The sequence below is a fragment of the Lynx rufus genome, unplaced genomic scaffold, assembly GCF_022079265.1.
Source record: "Lynx rufus isolate CCGP_SWC_20201006 ecotype Redwood Valley unplaced genomic scaffold, mLynRuf1.p SCAF_9, whole genome shotgun sequence".
In the NCBI taxonomy this organism is placed as follows: Eukaryota; Metazoa; Chordata; class Mammalia; order Carnivora; family Felidae; genus Lynx; species Lynx rufus.
This window is the reverse complement of record NW_025814897.1, coordinates 54285222-54306794: the sequence shown is the minus strand read 5'-3', so window position 1 is coordinate 54306794 and position 21573 is coordinate 54285222. Positions and strand designations below refer to the sequence as shown.

At 41.9% G+C, this 21573-nt stretch overlaps 1 protein-coding gene across 2 annotated transcripts in view; it reads left to right on the top strand.

The window, feature by feature from the left end:
• The window catches only part of USP35 (ubiquitin specific peptidase 35), a 56773-nt gene that overhangs the window by 8839 nt on the left and 26361 nt on the right, over positions 1–21573 (top strand). For both annotated transcript variants that reach the window (XM_047071265.1, XM_047071264.1), the window contains 4 exons: positions 751–880; positions 1288–1389; positions 2952–3110; positions 7812–8005. In XM_047071265.1, the coding sequence (XP_046927221.1) occupies positions 751–880; positions 1288–1389; positions 2952–3110; positions 7812–8005 (585 nt within the window). The remainder of the gene's footprint in view (positions 1–750; positions 881–1287; positions 1390–2951; positions 3111–7811; positions 8006–21573) is intronic.

Below are 21573 nucleotides of genomic sequence, written 5' to 3'. Positions count from 1 at the left end.
AAAATAACACGTGTAAAGTGCTTAGAGCAGTGGTGATAATTACCATCATAATTATTATGACCTTATTCTTTTGTTGTTCGACCTCTTTATAGTATAGTGTACTGAGTCCAAAAGTAATGATATAGTGACATTTTCCTGAGTGCCTTCTATGTGGCAGCTTCATGCTGTGTGCATACAAGCATTATCTTGTGGGGGTCAGATGGGTTAATACACGTAAGGCAGATGGAGTAGTGCTTGGTGCAGAATTAATACCATGAGAGTTAGCTATTGTTACCTCTTTTAATCCATACCACAGTCCTGTGAGGTAGGTATTGTCTCCATTTTACAGAGGAGGAAACTGAGGCTAGAGAAAGTGACATGGTCTAGGTCACAGGCAAGGGTTTGCTGGAGCCAAAGCTTCGAACCTGGGGGCAGTGCTCCTGTGGTTGGGCCCCATGGTCCAGACAGAGACAGTTGAAAGCCCTAGTCTGCCACTGCAGCCTCGTGTGTGGCGGGGGAGTGAGGTTTGGGCTGTTGAGAGTGCCTGTCCCACCTCCTGCTGCACTGGGAGCCCCAGTCTCTGCCAGATGCCTGTGCTGGGCTCATTTGCAGTTCTCAGAGGTGTCTTGTCCATCCCTGGGACCCCAGGGCTGCTCTGTGTAGGTGCGGATAAGTGTGGGGTCTCAGGACATCATGGCTAGTGCCTGGGCTGCCCCCACCCAGGCTTTTGGGCCTCCCTGGTCCTTGTGTCATTGTCACTCCCCTCACCAGGATGATCGACTGGGTGTCGTGGCCCCTGGGGAAGAACATTGACAAGTGGATCATTGCACTGTTGAAGGGCTTGGCCGCTGTTAAGAAGTTCAGCATCTTGATTGAGGTTTCGCTCGCCAAAATTGAGAAGGTTGGTGGCCCCTGTCCTAGCCCTGGCTTACAGCTTTTCCCACTCTCTCTTGCCAGGGGCAGTGTGGGTCTGGGAGGCAGAGCACTGGGGCTCTCACCCAAGCTTTCTGTGACCCGGGATAATTCACTGCCCCTCTGTGGGCCTCAGGTTTCCCACATTGATTTCTCTGCTCATTCAAGAATATGTGTCTGTCACTTTGGGTCTGTCTATCCATCCATCCCTCCCATCAGATATCTGTGTTACTACCCATCTGTCCATCGACTAGATCTGTGGCATGTCTGTGTTCTTGGTCTTGCATGGGTCTGCTGCTTTACCTCTGGTGTCTCTGATCACCTCTCAGGCCTGTGGCTGCACTTGGCCTCTGTGGCCCAGGTGTGGGGGACTCCTCACCAGGGACTCTCTTCCAGGTTTTCTCCAAGCTTCTGTACCCCATTGTCCGGGGAGCTGCCTTGTCTGTCCTCAAGTACATGCTCCTGACCTTCCAGCACTCCCATGAAGCCTTCCACCTGGTAAGGGCCCTGCGTGCTGGCCTGAGGATGGGCGGCCCTTCATCCCCCAATGGTTTGGGTGGAGAGCAGACATGCTGTCTCTATTGGGGTTGGGGGTTTGAAGCCCAAGACCTTAAAATCCAGTGTATTAGGGCTGGAGGAGACTTGAGACTCCATTTTGCAGGAGTTTTTTTAGGAGACTAAGGCCAGAGAATTTGCATGGCCTCCCAACAGGCCCATAGTAGAGTGACAGCCCTAGAATGAAGTCAGCTACTGTTCTTTGGGTGCCTGTTGTGTGCTAGGCACAGTACTAAATGCAGGACATATTAACTGTCAGCCCTAAAGGAGAGTCTGTCCTTTTTTCCGTTTTTCAGCTGAGGAAACTGCAATTTAGGGAGGCTAAATCACTTGTACCAGACACACAGCTGGTGAGCAGTACAGGGAAGATTCTAGCAAAGTTGGTTTGACTTCTGCCCATTGTCTTTCTTATACCTTGCTGCTGACCAGCACCCGGGTGGCCTGGCCTCCAGCTCAGGGCCCTTTCTGCTATGTTTGGGGCTGTCCCTTGGGAAGGACAGCTTGTAGTCCTTGGCAGGGGGGGGGGGTGGGTGGGTACCTTCCTGCCTTTCTTCCCTAGATCTGCAGATGGGTCCCTAGATACTCATGGCTCCTGGTCAGGGCATAAATTTCATGCTTTATGATTTGCTGCAGTGGGAAAAGCACAGAACCAGGGATTGGAGTAGTTGGGATTGAGTCCCATCTCTGCCATTTGCCAGATGTGGTGACTTTGGGCCAGGTGTTTACCTCTGAGGGCTTGGAACATGGTAAGCCCCTAGGATGGTGGGAGAGTGTTAGATGAGATGATATTTGTCAAAAGCCTGCCACAAGTTCCTTTCCAGGGACTGGACAGATACTTGTTTATTCGCATCCTTCTCCTGAGCTCCCTGCTCCCAGTTCCTGTGGGCTGACTCTGTCCATCCCTGGGACATTATGGTAGAGCACCCCCATGGTTTGAAAGTTAGCACTCTGTAGCACAGAGGAAAGAAACAGGCTTTGGATTCAGACAGACACATCATGTGTTACTTCTCCCATAACACATAGGGGAAGTTCTTGGTAAATTATGTAATCTCTCCAACCTCAATTTCTTCATCTATAAGATGGGAGTAATAATTGCCTAATAAAGTCATTGTGAGGGTGAAGTGCTTGACCTGTAAGTGTTTGGTGAAAGAATGATGGTGGAGAGAAGAGTAGTCCTGGTCACTCAGGCTAGGCTCTCCTAGAAGGCCAGTTGGCTGAAGCTTATCAGCTGGGCTTGGGTTCAGGCCTCCTCTCAAGTGTGGGGAAGGAATTATTTATCCCATTTGACAAATGAAGAGACTGAGGCAGGATATCCAAGGTCATGTGTATTGTGAAAAGAGTCACTTGCCTGCATAGCATGGAGTCCCATGTAGATAAGGGGGACAGTGGCAGGTGGAAGACCTCCCTGCCTCAAGGAGCTCTAGGTATTTTCAGCACTGACCACCAACCCATGGCTCAGGTGAGTGGTAAATGGTACTGAGCCTAATCCTCCTCTCCTCTCACAGCTCCTCCCTCACATCCCCCCCATGGTGGCCTCTCTGGTCAAGGAGGACTCCAACTCGGGGACCAGCTGCCTGGAGCAGCTGGCGGAGCTGGTCCATTGCATGGTCTTCCGGTTTCCAGGCTTCCCAGATCTGTATGAGCCTGTCATGGAGGCCATTAAGGTGAGTGACAGTCTCCCACTGCTCCCTTGCCCTACTCCAAAAAAGGTGCTGGTTTGGGCCTTGCTCAATGCCATAATACCCTAATACAGGTTAGTGACAGCCCCCCATCATTTGGTCTCTGCCTGTCTCCCATCACCTCCCCTGGCCCACCTGTGCTTCAGGCACACTGAACCACCTGCCATTTCCCCAGATGGGTCACCTCTCTTGATTTTCCAAGCCTTTGCATATGTCATTCTGTCTTCTAACTATAAACTGTTCTCTTGATCTGCCTGGATAGCTCCTGTTTCCATTGAATCTTCTCCACTAAGGCTCTGCTCAAGTGTTACTTCCCTCAGAAAGCTTTTCCTGACAACTCTCGATAACCCCCTCTCCACTGCAGGCTGGGTCAGGACTTCTTTGAGCTTCTACAGCTCCCACATCCCTTTGTCACGTGCTGTCACTGTCTATCTGTGTGTCTGTCTCCCCCAGCTGTAGCACTCCAGAGCAGGGATTGTTTACCTGTGTTCACATGGCTTTACTGATGCTCTGCTTTGTGCAAGACCCAGGCTGGGAACTGGGGACACGGGCTCGAGGCAGAACAAGTCTCCTCCACTGAGGAGCTTGCCGCCTAGCGGGGTGACAGGCCTGCCCAGAAGTCACTCTGATCTAAGTGTCTTAGGAAACACCTGTGAGGAACCAGAGACAGGAAGGATCATCCCCAGTTGGAGGGGGAAGCTACCGGGAAGAAGGGGATTCTGACCTGGGCTTGCTAGGTTGCTAGGACAATAACATTTGTAGGTAGTGCGACATTTGACAGTGTTTTCCATGTATTTTGTTTGTTAATGCCCACAAGAAACAAGCAGGTACTATTGTTACCTGAATCTCATAGATGAGGGAAATGAGACTTGGAGAGGCTTGGTGACTTGTGCAAAGTCATGCAGGTAGTGAGAGACCTAAGCAGGGTGCTTGGTTGCTGAGCCCTTTCCCATTGCCTGATACAGAGGACAGGTCCAAGTGTGGGTGAAAGATGTCTAGGTAGGTGGTGGCCCTTATTATAGACCCTCTGATCTGACTTTCGTTTCCGTAGTCACAGCAGATAGATAATCTGAAAAGCGTCCCACTATAGAACACCTAGAAATGCTTGTTAAAATATAACAAACGTCTTTTTAAGTACATAGCTGAGCTTGCAAGAAAGTAATGGGGAATCCCCAGGGGCCAAAAAGGAAGCGAGAACTGGAATCCAGAAAGGTAAGTGAGAGATGATGCTCTTTTTGCCCTGGGGTGGGGAGGGAACGAGGGAGGGTGAAACCTTAGTCACTAAGCAGCTTGAGCTTGTAGGGACAGGGGGTGAGGCTTAGGGCCTGCTCCCACTAGGGCATTAGCACTAAGAAGCCCATATATTCTAGGACCCAAGAAAGGCTTTATTGTTGGCAAATGAGTGACCTAGAAAAAATACATGCATGTCAAGTAGATGTTGAGGAAACTTTTCTGGCTTTGTCTGCGCTCAGGATTGAGAAAAATGAATTTTGTTATCATTGGCCTGCTCTCTTACGGGTTTAGGGTTTGAGTTCTCACTGTCTTTGTGGGACTCCACAAAGGCACTAAGTAAGCTTAGGCACTAACGTTAAAAATGGTTATGAACTTGTAATACCCGAGTTGCCTCATAGAAACAGAAATGAAAATGCTTTCAAGTCACAAAGATAAAGTAGTGCTAAAGATGAGTTTATAATCCAAAAATGACAAAACACACAAGGGAACAATCCACCATGAGTGAGACAGAGTAGATGCAATCAACAAAACCTCTGGCATTTGCTTGGGTCTTGGCAGTTTTTCCAGCCTGAGAATTTGAGAGAGCCTGCCTACAATACAAGTGGGTACCTTGCTAGATCACAAGCTGCCTGTCACTGGAGGTAGATGAGCAGAGGAGACAGGGCTTTGACTTGGGGGAAGTGACTATTACTGTTTCCTATTAGCCTGTGAGCTTCTGGAGGGCAGGGACCATGTTTTGACCTCTGTGTCCTGCAAATATGTGAGTGAATTAGCATATGGAGAATGCTCTCCTGGAGGTGTGAACGAAGAGGAGGGAGCATGGCCCTGCACTGGGCCCTGAGGGAAACCCACACTGAGTGAGACCCAGGCTTTTCACACTAGGGGCTGTGGTCTGATCCAGGGGACAGTGAGTCTGTAAATACCTTTACCACTAGGTGCAGGCAGCTAGGCTTTATAAGTATAGAGAACATGTGTACCCCACTTGAGAAGATCTGGGAAAGTCTTGTAGAGAGGGGATATAGGAGTTAGGCTTTGAGGGATGGGGACTGGCAGGATGAAGCCCTCCTTTCCAGAGGCATCAGAGGGAAAGGTGTGGGAGGGGAATGCGCAGTTTGTCAACAGAGTGGAAGGGACATCAGAAAGATCAGACTGGAGGGCCTGAAACCAGACTGATTCTGTTCAATCTAGCAGATAGGGGCTTCCCAAACATTTCCTCCGAATACTTGAGCCCAGAAAGGGGAGTTACCCAAGCAGCCTGATATAAGCTCAGTGTTTCTCTAAAATCTCATTTTATCTCAGAGATTCAAATATGGATTTCATAATGATGAACATTTGTTTTAATGTAAACATTTTTATTCCTTGAATATTAGAGAATATAGCTCCAAGGGAGGTGTGCTGTATTTGCCCTGTGGCTTTGAACACCCTTTGATATAAACTAGTTTGAGAGGCAAGAGAGCAATGTATCCATAGAATTTAAAAAAATTTTTTTTCTAAGATTTATTTACTTACTTATGGAGAGAGAGAGAATGAATCCCAGGCAGTCTCTGGGCAGAGCCTGTCTTGAGGCTTGAACTCATGAGCTGTGAGATCATGGCCTGAGCTGAAACCCAGAATCAGATGCTTAACTGACTAAGCCACCCGGGTACCCCTCTCCATAGGATTTTATGGTTTTTTTTATACAAAAAATTTTTTTTTAGTTTTGAGAGAGAGAGAGCATGAGCAGGGGAGGGGCAGACAGAGAGAGACACACACAGAATCCAAAGCATGCTTCAAGCTCTTAGCTGTCAGCACAGAGCCCAGTGTGGGGCTTGAGCTCATGAGCTGTGAGATCATGACCTGAGCCAAAGTCGGACGCTTAACCAACTGAGCCACTCAGGTACCTTGGATTTTATTGTTTATAAAGTTCTTTTACATCTCTTCCATGAGCACATTCTTCTTTGTATAAAGGCTCCTCTATAAATCAGTTCTGGAAGGTTCTCTTAGGCAGTTTCTCTGGGAGCTGTGGTACTTGCTAAGGGAGCCATTGTATATAAATTTCCAGTAACATTAGGAGCTTGAAACTTACTTCATGGTTTTATGTTCCTAAGAGTACCAAGTTACCTTCTTTGGGAAAAATGACATTTGATGTTTTTTTTTTCTGTAGTGTGGATAGTTTTGCATCTTTGTGTGTGTGTGTACTTGTCTACATGCGTGAAGTTCTTTTTTTTATTGCCTTTTTGTCCCTATTCATGTTTTGTGTGGAGTGGGAATTAGATAGGGAATAATAGGAAGAAAAAAGAAGGAACTGAGAAGATAACGAGCTTGCATCTTTTTATCTTGGCTTGGAAGTTCTTACTTTTTTTTTTTTTTTTCTTTCTTTTACCATTTGTGAGAGTTGACTGATCTGGTAAATGTTCTTGGGAAATGAGCAAATAGAAGCGTTAAACCACTGCTTGAACCGGACCTTTTGCAGTGGTCAGACGATGTGCACTGGGGAGACTAGGGCTTTCAATGCTCAGCTGGTTTGAAACTCTGGAGGCTCGGACAAATCTGGGGACTGTGCTTAGGATCTGGAAATGATAGGGCTTTGAGGAACGTCATGTAAATCTGTGAAGTAACTCTCTATTATGCCTAGGTGTTTTCCTTTAAAATAGATTATCATTAGAACCCGTGCTGGGTAATGTTCTTTTAGGTGCACGTTTTAAAGTGAGGAGAATGAATAAGAAGCATGCTAATCCCTGAGCCCTTGACCAGGAACCCATACCTCAGGCCCCCAGGACCCTCCACCATCCTGTCTGTGACCAGGGACCCATACCTTAGGCCCCCAAGACCCTCCACCATCCTGTCTGTGGGATCTTGCTTGGAGGCGGTGACTAAACCTGATGGCAAACCTAAAAGTAGAAGAAGTGGGAGCATCATTGTGTGCATACTCACAGGCACAGTGAGAGTATGGCATGCCAAATTGATATGCCTCACTTGATGCATATGAGGAAATTGAGTCTGAGAGGCTCACTGACCATGGCCAGGCAGCTAGTTAAGACAAGAGTCAGGATTAGGACTGAGATCTTGACTCTGTTGAATCTGTTGACTGGTGAGCCTGTGTGGTCATTGCTTAGAGTCTGCTGTACCCTGGGCTCCTCTAAGAACATGTGGATTATTTGCTTACTGCTTGTATATCCCTGGAAAATTCTTTTCTCTGAGTCTTAGTTTTTTCATCTATAAGATGGGAATTTTATACCTTCCTAAGACAGTTGTGACATGAAAAGGTCATATAGAAGTCCCACGTGTCAGAATGAGAACCTAGAGTAAGTTTGGAAGCAGAAAGCTGTTAACACATATATTGAGAACATTTGTGGGGCAGTGTGCTTGGGTAGGGGTGGGGTAGGCCATAGTCCAAGAAGACTTCCCAGAGGAAGTGATATTTTTAGAGCTGACCGTGGTCCCCACCATCCTGCTAACTTGTTCCCTCCTCAGGACCTCCATGTTCCCAATGAGGACCGCATCAAGCAGCTGCTGGGGCAAGATGCCTGGACCTCGCAGAAGAGTGAGCTGGCTGGTTTCTACCCCCGGCTCATGGCCAAGTCAGACACGGGCAAGATTGGTTTAATCAATTTGGGAAACACATGCTACGTGAACAGCATTCTTCAAGCCTTATTCATGGCTTCTGAGTAGGTGCTGCTTTCATATTTCCTCTCTGCCCCTGCCTCTCTCCTTTGGGCTCCCTGGTGAATGGGGGTGGGGATGGGGGTTTGGAGAGGATGGGTCTTGCTTTGCATTGCTGGCATAATTCCCTGCAGTCTGTAGGTCTTGATGGGGCAAGTGAGAGGTCCCAAAGGGCTCCAGGCCATTGCCAAGGCAGAAGGTCAACACTGGATGGGAGCTTGAGATGGGACTTCAGGGGCTGGAACGGGTTTTGCACAGGGTTGGTCAACATCACTGATTTTTTCCCCTGGGTGGATTGTGTCTTTCCGAATAGAACTTCCATTCATCCTGGTCTTAGACAGCCTCTGCTCCCTCTACTAAAACAAAATCTTTTTTCTCAGTGGCTACCTATCCAACATAAGGCTTGCTTAAAAATCACTCAGAGTTTCAGCCACAGAAGTGGACATCTTTTCCCCCCAATTTGTGTGTGTGCGTGTTTAAAATGCACATAACATTTACTGTATTAACCATTGTAATTGTGCAGTTTAGTGGTAAATGCATTCACATTGTTGTACAACTTTCCATCATCCATCCATGTAACTTTCATCTTGTAAATCTGAAACTCTGTAATTAAACAATAACTTCTCATGTTCCCATTCTCCCTTCCCCCAGCCTCTGACAACCTTATTATACTGGCAACCCAAGTGTTTTTACATTTTGGCTATCGTGAATAATGCTGCTGTGAACATGGGTGTACAAATAACTCTTTGAGATACTACTTTCAATTCTTCTGCATATATGTCTAGAAGTGAAATAGTTGGCTCCTACGGTAGTTCTGTTTTTAATTTTTTGAGGAACCTCTGTACTGTCTTCCACAGTGGCTGCACCAGTTTGCATTCCCAGTGGTGCATGAGGGTTTCAGTTTGTCCATATCCTCCCCGACATTGGTTTTTTGACAGTAGCCATCCCAGTGGGTGTGAGGTGGTATTCCGCTGTAGTTTTGATTTGCATTTTCCTAATGATCAGTGATGTTGAGCATATTTTCATGTACTCATTGGCCGTGTGTATATCTTCCTTGGGGGAAATGTCTACTTAAGTCCTTTGCTCATTTTGAATCAGGTTGTTTTTTGGTTGAATTTTAGGAGTTCTTATGTATTATGGATATCAGTCTCTTCTCAGATACATTAATTGCAAATATTTCTCCCGTAATCTGGGTTGCCTTTTTGATCTGGATATTTTAAAAATTTTTGTTGAAGTTGTATTTATTATTGAGATATATTTGACGTTCTATTAACTTCAAGTGTACAATATATCTGATATAGTATATCTTATGAAATGATCACCACGATAAGTCTGGTTAACATCCATCACCACACACAATTAAAATTTTTCTTTTGTGTGATGAGGACTTTTAAGATTTACTCTCTTAGCAACTTCCAAGTATACAATACAGTATTATTAACTATAGTCACTGTGCTATACATTAAATCCCAGGACTTGTTATTATAACTGGAAGTATGTACCTTTTGACGACCTTCACCTATTTCACCCACTCCCCACCTCTGGCAACCACCAATCTGTTCTCTATTATTTTGTTTGATTCCATACGTAAGTGACATCACACAGTATTTGTGTTTTTCTGTCTGGCTTCACTTTCCATAATGCCCTCTAGGTTCATCCAATTGTCATAAATTGTAGGATTACCTTCATTCTCATGGCTGAGTAATATTCATTACATGTATAAGGAATATATGTATTTTAGGATATTTAGGATATTAGGATATTAACCTATTATCAGATATGTGATTTGCAAATATGTTCTCTTATGCTGTAGGATGCCTTCTTATTTTGTTGATGGTTTCCTTTGACGTGCAGAAGCTTTTTAGTTCAGTGTAGCCCTGCTTGTTTATTTTGCTTTTGTCATCTTTATTTTTAGTGTCAGATCCAAAAAAAATCATCACCAAGATGATGTTAAGGAGCTTACAGATTATGTATATATATGTATGTATGTATGTGTGTATGTGTGTGTATATATACATATATATATATATATGTATGTATGTGTATATATTTTACTTTTAAGTTTGTTTATTTTGAAAGAGAGAACACTCAAGCAAGGGAGGGGCAGAGAGAATCCCAAGCAAGCTCTGCACTGTCAGTGAGGAGCCTGGACATGGGGCTCCAACTCATGAAACTGTGAGATCATGACCTGAGCTGAAATTAAGAGTCAGATGTGTAACTCAGGCACCCCAGACTATGTTTTCTTATAAAGTAAGATGGTTTCAAGTCTTACGTGCAAATCTTAATCCATTTTGAGTTGATTTTTGTGTATGTTGTAAGATAAGGGTCCAGTTTCATCCTTTTGCATATGGCTGTCCAGTTATCCCAACATTATTTATTGAAGAGACTGTCCTTTCCCCCTTGTATCTTCTTAGCTCCTTTCTTGTATATTGATTGGGCAAATAAGCATGGGTTTATTTTCGGGCACTGTCTTCTGTTCCATTGATCTATTTGTCTTTTTATGCCAGTCCCATATTGTTTTGATTATCTTAGTTTTGTAATGTAGTTTGAAATCCGGAATCTTGATGTCTTCAGCTTTTTCTTTTTTAAAATTGATTGGACTATTTGAAGTCTTTTGTGGTTCCATATAGATTTTAGGGTAGTTCTGTTTGGTGAAAAATGCCAGTAGAATTTTCATAAGGATTTCATTGAATTTTAAGTTGCTTTGGGTATTACGGACATTTTAACAGTATTATTTTTTCTAATCCATGAACACAGAATATCTTTCCATTTATTTGTGTCATCTCCAATTTCTTTCATCAGTGATCCTCATTCTGATATGTTGTCAGAAGTTCAGGGTAGTAGCCTAACATTCAGTTTCTTTCATCAGTGATCCTTATTCTGATGTGTTGTCAGAAGGTCAGGGTAGGAGCCTAACACTACGTCCCAATGCCTGTCTCATTCCGTTTGCTTCATCTCATCACATAGGCATTTTATCATCTTACATCATTATAGGAATAAGGGTGAATACAGTACAATATTTAGAGAGATCATTCACATAACTTTTATTACAGTATGTGGTTATAATTTTATTGTTGCTAATGTCTTACAGTACCTAATTGATAAAATAAGCTTTATCATAGGTATATATATAGGAGAAAACAGTACATACAGGATTTGGTACTATCTGTAGTTTCAGGCATCCACTGGGAGTCTTGGAATGTATCTCCTAATGGTAAGTGGGGACTACTGTACAGGTCTTTTACCTCCTTGGTTAAATTTGATAGAATTGTAAATGTGGGTTGTTTTTAAATTTATCATTCTTATAGTTTGTTATTACTGTATTGAAATGCAGCGGACTTTTGCATATTGATTTTTTTTATCCTGCAACTTTACTGAATTCATTTATTCTAAGGGTTTTTTTGGTGAGGAGTCTAGGGTTTTTTAATATGTAATATCATATCGTCTACAAATAGAGACAGTTTTATTTCTTTGTCCAATAATGATGCCTTTTCTTTTTCTTGCCTAATTATTAGCTAGGACTTCCAGTACCATGTTGAATAAAAGTGATGAGAGTGGACATCCTTATCTTGTTCGTGATCTTAGAGGAAAAGCTTTCAGGTTTTCATCGAGTATGTTGTTGACTATGACCTTGTCACAGATGTTCTTTATTATGTTGAGTTAGGTTTCCTTTATACCAACTATTTTTGAGAGTTTTTTATTTTATTATTATTTTTTAATGTTTATTCATTTTTGAGAGAGAGACAAGAGTGTGAGCAGGGAAGGGGCAGAGAGAGGGAGACACAGAATCCAAAGCAGGCTCCAGGCTCTGAGCTGTCAGCACAGAGCCTGATGTGGGGCTGGAACTCACGAACAGTGAGATCATGACCTGAGTCGAAGTTGGACGCTTAACTTGACTGAGCCACCCAGGTGCTCCGAGAGTTTTTATTATTCATAAGTGGGTAAATTGAATTTTATCAAATACTTTATGTGTCTATGAGACAATCATGATATTTATCCGTTTTGTTATATGGTGTGCCGTATTGATTACTTTGTGGATGTTGAACCATCTTTGCATTCCTCCTATATATCCAACTTGATCATGTTGTATGAACCATTAATGTGTATTGTTGAATTTGGTTTGCTAATATTTTGCTGAGGATTTTTACATCTATGTTCATCAGGGATATTGGCCTATAATTCTCCTGTGTTGTCTGATTTTGGTGTTAGGGTAATGCTGGCCTTATAAAATGAGTTTGGAAGTATTCCCTCTTCTGGTTGTTTTGTTCTGTTTTTTGTGGGGGGGAGAGTGTGAGAAGGCTTGGCGTTAATTCTTTGAATGTTTGGGACAATTCAGTGAAGCCATCTGGTCCTGGTCTTTTGTTTGTTGGAAGGTTTTTAATTACTGAATCCGTCTCTTTACTAGCAATCAGTCTGTTCAGATTTTCTACTTCTTTGTAATTCAGTCTTTACAGTTTGTATGTTTCTAAGAACTTCTCCATTTCTTCCAGGTTGTCCAGTTTGTTCGAGTATAATTGTTCATAGTACGATCCTTCGTATTTCTGTGGTATCAGTTGTAATGTCTCTTTTATTTATTTAGTTTTATGTCCTCTCTCATTTTTCCTTGGTGAGTGTAGCTAAAGGTTTGTCTATTTTGTTTATCTTTTCAAAAAAACAGCTCTTAGTTTCACTGATATTTGCTATTGTATTTTTAGTCTCTGTTTCATTTATTTTTGCTCTGGTCTTTATTTCCTTCATCTTATTTTGGGGCTTAGTTCTTTTTCTAGTTCCTTGAGGTGTAAAGTTCGTTCATTAGAGATCTTTCTTGTAACGTAAGTATTTATCACTATGAACTTCCTCTTAGAATTGCTTTTCCTGCATCCCATATTTAGTATGCTGTATTTTCATTTGTCTTAGGGTATTTTGTAACTTCTCTTTTTATTTCTTCTTTGACCCACTGGTTGGTCAGTAGCATGTTTTTTAGTGTCCACATATTTGTGAATTTTCTGTTTTTTTCTTGTAAGTCATTTCTAGTTTCATACCATTGTGGTCAGAAAAGATGCTTGATATGATTTTAGTCTTCTTAAGTTTATTGAGACTTGTGGCCCAACATATGATCTGTCCTGGAGAATGTACCACATGAGCTTAAGTAGAATGTGTATTCTATTACTTTTGTCTGGAGTGTTCTGTAAATGTCTGTTCTACTCCTCTGTTCTAATATGTGAGCCCAACGTTTTCTTACTGATTTTTCTGTCTCAGTGATCTATGCATTAACAGAATTGGGGTATTAAAGTCCCCTGTTATTATTGTATTGTGTCCATTTCTCCCTTTAGGTCTGTTAATATTTGCTTATATATTTAGGTGCTCCTATGTTTGGTGCATAAATATTTACAGATGTTTTCTTTTTGGATTGACCTTTTCTGAATATATATTGGCCTTTTTTTTGGTCTCTTTTTACGATCGTGCCTACAAGTCTATTTTAAGTACAGCTACCCAGCTTTCTTCTGGTTTCCATTTTCATGAAATACCTCTTTGTATCCCTTCAGTTTCAATCTGTGTACATTTGAAGTGAGCGTCTCTTGTAGGCAGCATATAGATGGCTTTTTTTTTTTTTAATCTATTCAGCCACCCTGTATCCTTTGATGGAAGAGTGTAGTCCATTTACATTTAAAGTAATTATCAGTAGGCACATACTTAATGCTATTTTGCTAATTATTTTCTGGCTGCTTTGTAATTCCTTTGTACCTTTCTTCTCTTGCCCTCTTCCTTTGTGATTTGATGATTTTCTGTAGTGGCATGCTTAGATTTCTTTCTCTTTCTCTTTTGTGTATCTACTGTACGTTTTTGTTTTGTGGTTGCCATGCTAACATAAAATAACATATTTATAACAGTCTATTTCGAGTTGATGACTTAATTTTGAATGCATTCTAAAGCTCTAGTTGTTAATCCCCCGCCATGTTTTATGTTTTTGATGTCACAATTTACTTCCTTTTATCTTGCATATCTCTTAAATTATTGTAGTTCTAGTTCCTTTTACTACTTTTGTCTTTAACCTTCACACTAGCTTTGTAAGTGATGAACCTACCACCTTTGCAAAATTATATTATTCTGAATTTTAATATACATTTATCTTTATTAGTGAGATTTATACTTTCATATACTTTCCTGTTGCTAATTAGTACCTTTCAGCTTAAAGCAGTCCCTTTAACATTTCTTGTTAAGCTGCTATAGTGGTGATGAACTCCTTCAGCTTTTGCCTGTATGGAAAACTCTCCTTCAATTCTGAAGGACAGCTTTGCTGGGTAGAGTATTCTTGGTAGGAGGGTTTTTGTTTCTTTAACCTGTGGCACTCCTTTCTAGTCTGCAAAATTTTCGCTGAAAATATGCTGATATTCTTATGAGGGTTCCCTTGTCTGTAACAAGTTGTTTTATTCTAGCTGCCCTTTTTTTTTTTTTTTTTTAATGTTTATTTATTTTTGAGAGAGAGAGAGCATGCGTGAGCAGGGGAGGGAGACACAGAATCTGAAGCAGGCTCCAGGCTCCGAGCTGTCAGCATAGAGCCTGATGTGGGGCTTGAACTCATGAGCCATGAGATCATGACCTGAGCTGACGTCAGACACTTAACCGACTGAGCCACCCAGGCATCCCACTGGTCTCCATTTTTCTGAGGTTTTATCTTGTTCTTTCATTTGGAATACGGTTCTCTGTTTCTTCATCATCCTTGACTCTCTGTGTTGGTTTCTATGCATTAGATAAAACAGCCACCCCTCCCAGTCTTGAAGGAGTAGCCTTGTGTAGATGAAGCTTTTTGTTCATCCTTGCCCTTGCTTTTTTGGCTGTCTCTCAAACCACTGTGATTGTCCAAACAGCCTACTTTTTTCTTGGTGCCTCTCAGTAGTTCAGACTGTGCCAAGACCTGTCAGTGTCCTAAAAGGGAGGATCTCAGGCCCTCTTGATGCAGGGCTTATTAGAAGCCAGGCCCTCAGGTAGCAGCTTTTAAAGTATGCAAATAAACCTCTTTCAGGGGAGGACTGGGAGATGGGCATTTCTATCTGTGAAGATAACCTAATAGTCCTCTTTCACGGAAAGATTGTGCATTTCTGTCTGCTGCCTCTCTGCTGTTCCCTGATATGGTAGTTCAGCTGTTTTCTGTTTGTTACACCCCTGTGTGATTTACACGTGTAAGCTTCTCTGGCCATGAGAGTCAGACATTCAAGGGGTGCTCCCTGGGTGGCACCTGCAAAAACCAGGGCACCAGATATATGCATAAGCTCTTTTCTGGGCAATGCAACCTGGAGTGAGGCAGAGAGAGAGAGTGCAGAGATGACACCTGTTATTCTCTGCAGTCTTTGGAAAATATTTCGTTAGGCCCTAGATGTGTGTTAAATTAGAAGCCTGCTTGCAGGCTGAACTTCTAGGATAGACAAATGGACCTTTTTCCCAGAAAGACTGGGCTTGATTCACTCAGCTGCCTCTGCTGGCTCCTGGCGGGTTAGCCATGCTTGGTCCATGCAAGCCGTTTAAGCACGGTTTCTCAGTTTGTTGTAGCATTGTTGGTTTTGTGGACATTAGCCCCGTTGATTTTCAAAGGTAGATACTTTGGGGACCATCCTTCAGGTGCAGGTCTTAAAAGTTAGAGTGGCAGAAATAGGGTTCAAACGCTTCTCTCCTCAGGAAGAAGCTGGTGGTTATGATTTCCCTCCTGGTTGTGGGTCACCATGCTGGGGATGGGGTTTCTGTTGAAATTGTCTCCACCTCTCCTACCCATTTCAATGTTGTTTTTTTCTGTTTCACGTGATATGTAGGAGTTGCTTAGTTTTTAGATTTATTGCAAAGGGAATTGTTCCATATGTAGCTGTATATTTAGTGTGTCTGTGAGAGGAGTTGAGTTCAGGATCCTTTCATCTTGACGTGAAACCCTGAATGGTGTCGTTATGCACAAATTTTACATTTTGTGAAGTCTGTTTAATTTTGTTGTTGCCTGTGACTTTGGTGTCCTATCTTAGATCATTGCCAAATCCAATGTGAAGCTTTTGTTCTATGTTTTCTTCCAAGAGTTTTGTTGTAAATTTAGGTCCTTGATCCATTCTGAGTTGATTTTTATACATGGTGTTAGATAAGGGGCCAACTTCATTCTTTTGTTTATGGACATTTAGTTTTCCCAGTACCATTTCTTGAAAAGACTATTCTTTCCTCCATTGAATGATCTTGGCACTTTGTTAAAGATCATTTGACCTGTTTTTCATTCCACTGGTCTCTATGTTTGTCTTTATGCCAGTATCACAGTGTTTTGATCACTGTAGCTTTGTGTAGTAGGTTTTAACATCAGGAAGTGTGAATTCTCCAGTCTGTTAATCTTTTTCAAGATTGTTTTTCATGATTTCTGATCCCATGGGATTCCAATATGAATTTTGGAATGTGGTTTTTTTTTTTTCGGTTGCTGCAAAATCATTGGATTTTCATAGGGATTGCATTGAATGTGTAGATCACTTTGGGAAATATTCACATTTTTATAATATTAACTCTTAATGCATGAACATGAAATGTGTTTCCATTTATTTATGTCTCTACTTCTTTCAGCAAAGCTGTGAAGTTTCCATTGTGCAGTCTTTTACCTCTTTGGTTAATCTTAAGCATTTTACTCTTTTTGATACTATTGTAATTGGAATTGTTTTTATAATTTCCTTTTTGAATTGTTCATTGTTGGGGTATAAAAATGCAGCTGGTTTTGGTGTGTTAACTTTGTATCCTGCTACTTTGCTAAATTATTAGTTCTAACAGCTTTTACTGTGGCCGTTAGGATTTTCTATATACAAGATTATATCATCTGCAGAAAGATAATTTTACTTACATTTACTTTTTTTTGCGTGGTTGCTCTGGCTAGACCTTCTAGTCCTGTGTTGAATAGAAGAGGCGAAAATAGACATTGTTGCATTGTTCCTTATCTTGAGGAAAAGCTTTTAGTCTTTCACCATTGAGTGTTAATGTTCGCTCTGGGTTTTTAATATATGGCTTTTATTACATGGGGGTAATTTCCTTCTATTGTGTAAAGGATTTTTTGTCATAAAAGTATGTTGCATTTTGTCAAATGCTTCCTCTGTATCAGTTGAGGTGATCATGTGGTTCTCTCCTTTATTCTGGTGACGTATGTATATTACAGTGATTAATTTTTTTTTGTATGTTGAACCATCCTTGCTTTCCAGGAATAAATGCTATGTGGTTATAGTGCAGAATGCTTTTAATGTGCTGCTGAATTCTGTTTGCTAGTATTTTGCTGAGGATGTTTGCATAAGGGTATTAGTCTGTAGTTTTCTTTTAATGTCTCTGGCTGGCTTTGGTATCAGGGTTATGCTGACCTCCTAGAATAAATAGGAAGTGTTCTTTGCTTTTTCGTTTTTCAGAAAAGTTTGGGAAAGTTTGGTATGCTTCTTTAAGATTGGTAGAATTTACTCGAAAGCCATGAGCTCCAGGACTTTTTCCTTGGGAGATTTTTGATTACTGTTCAATCTCCTTACTAGTTTTGGTCTGTTCAGACTACTATTCATATTACTCTCTTATTATCCTTTTTATTTCTATTGAATTGGTGCTAATGCCCCCATGTTACTTGCTGATTTTAGTAATTTGAGCCTTTTTTTCCTTAGTCCACTTAGCTAAACGTTTGTCAATTTTTTGGCTCTTTTTGAAGAACCACCTTTTGGCTTTATTGATTTTTTTTTTTTTTCTCCCCTGTTTTTCTGTTTTCTGTTTTATTCATCTCTGCTCTAATCCTTCTGGCTTTGGGTTTAGTTCTTTTTCTAGTTCTTTAAGTTGTGAATCCAGGTTGTTGATGTAAAAAATCTTTTTAATTTGTAAAAAATCTTTTTTTTAAGCTTATTCATTTGTTTGATTTTAAATGCTTATTTTTTATTTACTTTGAGAGAGAGAGAAAGGTACAAGTGGGAAAGGGCAGAGAGGGAGAGAGAATCCCAAGCAGACTCTGTGTTGTCAGCGCAGAGCCCAGTGCGGGGCTTGATTCCACCACCTGGGAGATCATGACCTAAGCCGAAATCAAGAGTTGGACACTTAACTGCCTGAGCCACCCAGGAGCCCCTAAAGTTTATTTATTTTGAGAGAGCAAACAAGAACACACGTAGGGGAGGGGCAGAGAGAGGGAGAGAGAATCCCAAGCAGTCTCCATTCTGTCAGCACAGAGCCTCGTGTGGAGATTGAACTCATGAACCGTGAGATCATGACCTGAGCCTAGATCAAGAGTCAGACACTTAACTGGCTGAGCCACCCAGGTGCCCCTGAAATCTTTCTTGTTTTTTGTTTGTTTGTTTTTTTAATGTTTGTTTATTTTTGTGACACAGAGAGACAGAGCATGAACGGGGGAGGGGCAGAGAGGGAGGGAGACACAGAATGCGAAGCAGGCTCCAGGCCCTGAGCTGTCGGCACAGAGCCTGACACAGGGCTCAAACTCACAGACTGTGAGATCATGACCTGAGCCAAAGTCGGATGCTCAACAAACTGAGCCACCCAGGCGCCCCTCTTGCTTTTTAATAGCATTTATAACTATGTTCTCCTTTAATCACTACTTTTGCTGTATCCCATAAATTTTGGTATGTTGTGTTTTTGTTATCATTTGTATCTAAGTAGTTTCTAATTTTCCTTGTGAGGTCTTCTTTGATCTTTGGTTGTTAAAAAGTGTATTGTTTAATTTCCACAATCTTGTGAATTTTCTAGTTCTATTTATGTTATTGAATATGGTTTATCCACGTGTGGTCAGAGAAGATACTTTGATATTTATCTTTTAAAATTTACTGAGAACTCATTTGTGGCCTAAGTTTATAGTCTTTCTGGAAAAGACCTCAGTGCACTTGAGAATGTGTAATCTGCTGGTGTTGTGTTGAGTGTTCTGTATACATCTGTTAGACCTGGGTGGTTATTGTGTTAAGTCCTCTGTTGCCTTATCTTCTTTCTGGTTGTTCTATCTGTGATTGTGGGTGGGGTACTGAGGCCTCCAGCTGTTAGGGTAGAAATGTCGATTTCTCCCTTGAATTCTCTCAGTGTTTGCTTCATCTATTTTGATGGTCTGTCATTTGGTGCATAAATGTTTGTAATTACTATCTTTTTGCTGTATTGTTTTTTATGAATATATAAAGTCCTTCTTTGTCTCTTGTTAGCTTTTTTGACTTAGTGTGTTTTGTCTGACATTAGTCCAGCTACTTCTGCTCTGTTCTGGTTTTCATTTGCATGGAATATCCTTTTCCATCCTTTCACTTTCCAGCTGTCTTTGGATTGCAAATGAGTCTCTCATAGACAGTATATTGTTGGATTGTGTATTTTTGTCCATTCTGCCAATCTTTGCTTTTTTATTGGAGAGTTTAATCTGTTTACTTTTACAGTAATTTGATCAGGAGGGACTTCTGTCATTGTGCCATTTTTTTTTTAACATACCCTATAGCTCTTTTGTCCCTAATATCTTGCATTCCTGTCATCTTCTGTGTCCAGTTGTTTTTTTTTTTTTTTTTTTTAATTAACGCTTATTTTTGAGAAACAGAGGAAGGCACAGGATCTGAAGCAGGCTCCTGGCTCTGAGCTGTCAGCAGAGAGCCCGATGCGGGGCTTGAACCCATGAACTGTGAGATCATGACGTGGGCCAAAGTCAGATGCTTAACCACCCAGGCGCTCTTCCAGTTGATTTTTTTTTTTTTTAAATTTTTTTCAACGTTTTTTATTTATTTTTGGGACAGAGAGAGACAGAGCATGAACGGGGGAGGGGCCGAGAGAGAGAGAGAGACACAGAATCGGAAACAGGCTCCAGGCTCTGAGCCATCAGCCCAGAGCCCGACGCGGGGCTCGAACCCACGGACCGCGAGATCGTGACCTGGCTGAAGTCGGACGCTTAACCGACTGCGCCACCCAGGCGCCCCTAAGTTGATTTTTTTTTTATAGCAAAATGTAAAAAAAAATTTTTTTAATGTTTATTTATTATTGAGAGACAGAGTATGAGCATGGGAGGGGCAGAGAGAGGCGGAGACACAGAATCTGAAGCAGGCTCCAGGCTCTGAGCTCTTAGCATGGAGCCTGATGCAGGGCTCGAACTCACAAACTGCAAGATCATGACCTGAGCTGAAGTCGGACACTTAGCTGACTGAGCCACCCAGGCGCCCCTATAGCGAAATGTTTAAATTCTTTCTTAATTTCCTTATGTGATTATTGTATAGTTGTATTCTTTGTTGTTACCATGGGGATTTTTGAGAGTCAGAGATGGAGTACGAGCAGGGGAGGGGCAGAGAGAGAGGGAGACACAGAATCCAAAGCAGGCTCCAGGCTCTGAGCTGTCAGCACAGAGTCTGACATGGGTCTCGAACTCACGAACTGTGAGATCATGACCTGAGCCGAACTTGGACGCTTAACCGACTGAGCCACCCAGGCGCCCTGACTAATTTGTGTATTTAATCAAATTTTGGGGGTAGTTTTCAGTCATTATTTCTTCAGATATTCTCTCTGCCCCTTTTTTGCCCTCCTTTCTTTTTCTGGGACTCTGATGATGTATATGTTGGTCCTTTTGATGGTGTTTCACAGTTCTCTTAGGTTCTGTTCACTTCTCGTCAGTCTTTCAGTTACGCAGCTGTGATGATTTCCATTGTTCTGTCTTCAAGGTCACTGGCTCTTCTGCCTGCTCAAATCTGCCTTGGAATCCCTGTACTGAACTTTTAATTTAAGTTCTTGTTCTTTTCAGCTCCAGAATTTCTTTTAGGTTTCTATTTGGGTTTTCTGTCTCTTCGTTGACATTTTCATTTTGTTCACACATTGTCTCCATGACTTTCTTCACACCTTCCTTTAGTTTTTTTAATCATCTTTAAGGCTGTTATTTCAAAGTCTTTGATTCATTGGCCATTAAGTCTTTTTCAGGGACATACTTTGTTGGATGATTTTTTTTCCTTGGACTGGGCCATACTTTCCCATTTCTTTGTATGTCTTCTGATTCCTTGTTGAACTCTGGATGTTCGATTTTCATGATGTGGTAACTCTGGAAATCACATTCCCTCCCTTTCCCGGTGTTTGCTGTGAGTTTTTTTGTTTTTTAATTGTTAGAGGCCATCTTTGTGCTGAAGATGGGCCTGAGGGGTAAATATAATGTCCTCATCGTCTTTTCTGAGCCTTTCCTTGGGCGTGTGCAGCCACTTTCTAATTTTACCTATATATGCAGTTTCTGAATGTTCTAGTCTTTAGTGTCTGGCTCCTGAAATGGGAAAGGTAAAAAGTAAGGGAGGGCAGAGGAGCCCTGGCCTTTTAAATCTCCTGTCAGTTATTTTAGCTTGAGGTTGAGGGGCTGGCAACAGTGGAGTAAGGTGTGTGTATGCAGTGGCAATGGCTGCCTGCCTCTTTGCGCCTTCATGATCAGAAGCAGCACTCAAGGCATAGATCCCCAATATGTGGGAGACAGGAGTACTTTTTACCCTCCCTATCTGCTGTAGGCTGTGTGTAAGCTGTTTTTAGAAACGCACACAGCTGTCTGTCATTTGGCTGGGGTTTGGGAGATGGATACTTGCTACTGTGCTCAGAGGTGAAATTGATGGTGGTTTACAGTGGAAGCCTTCCCCACAGT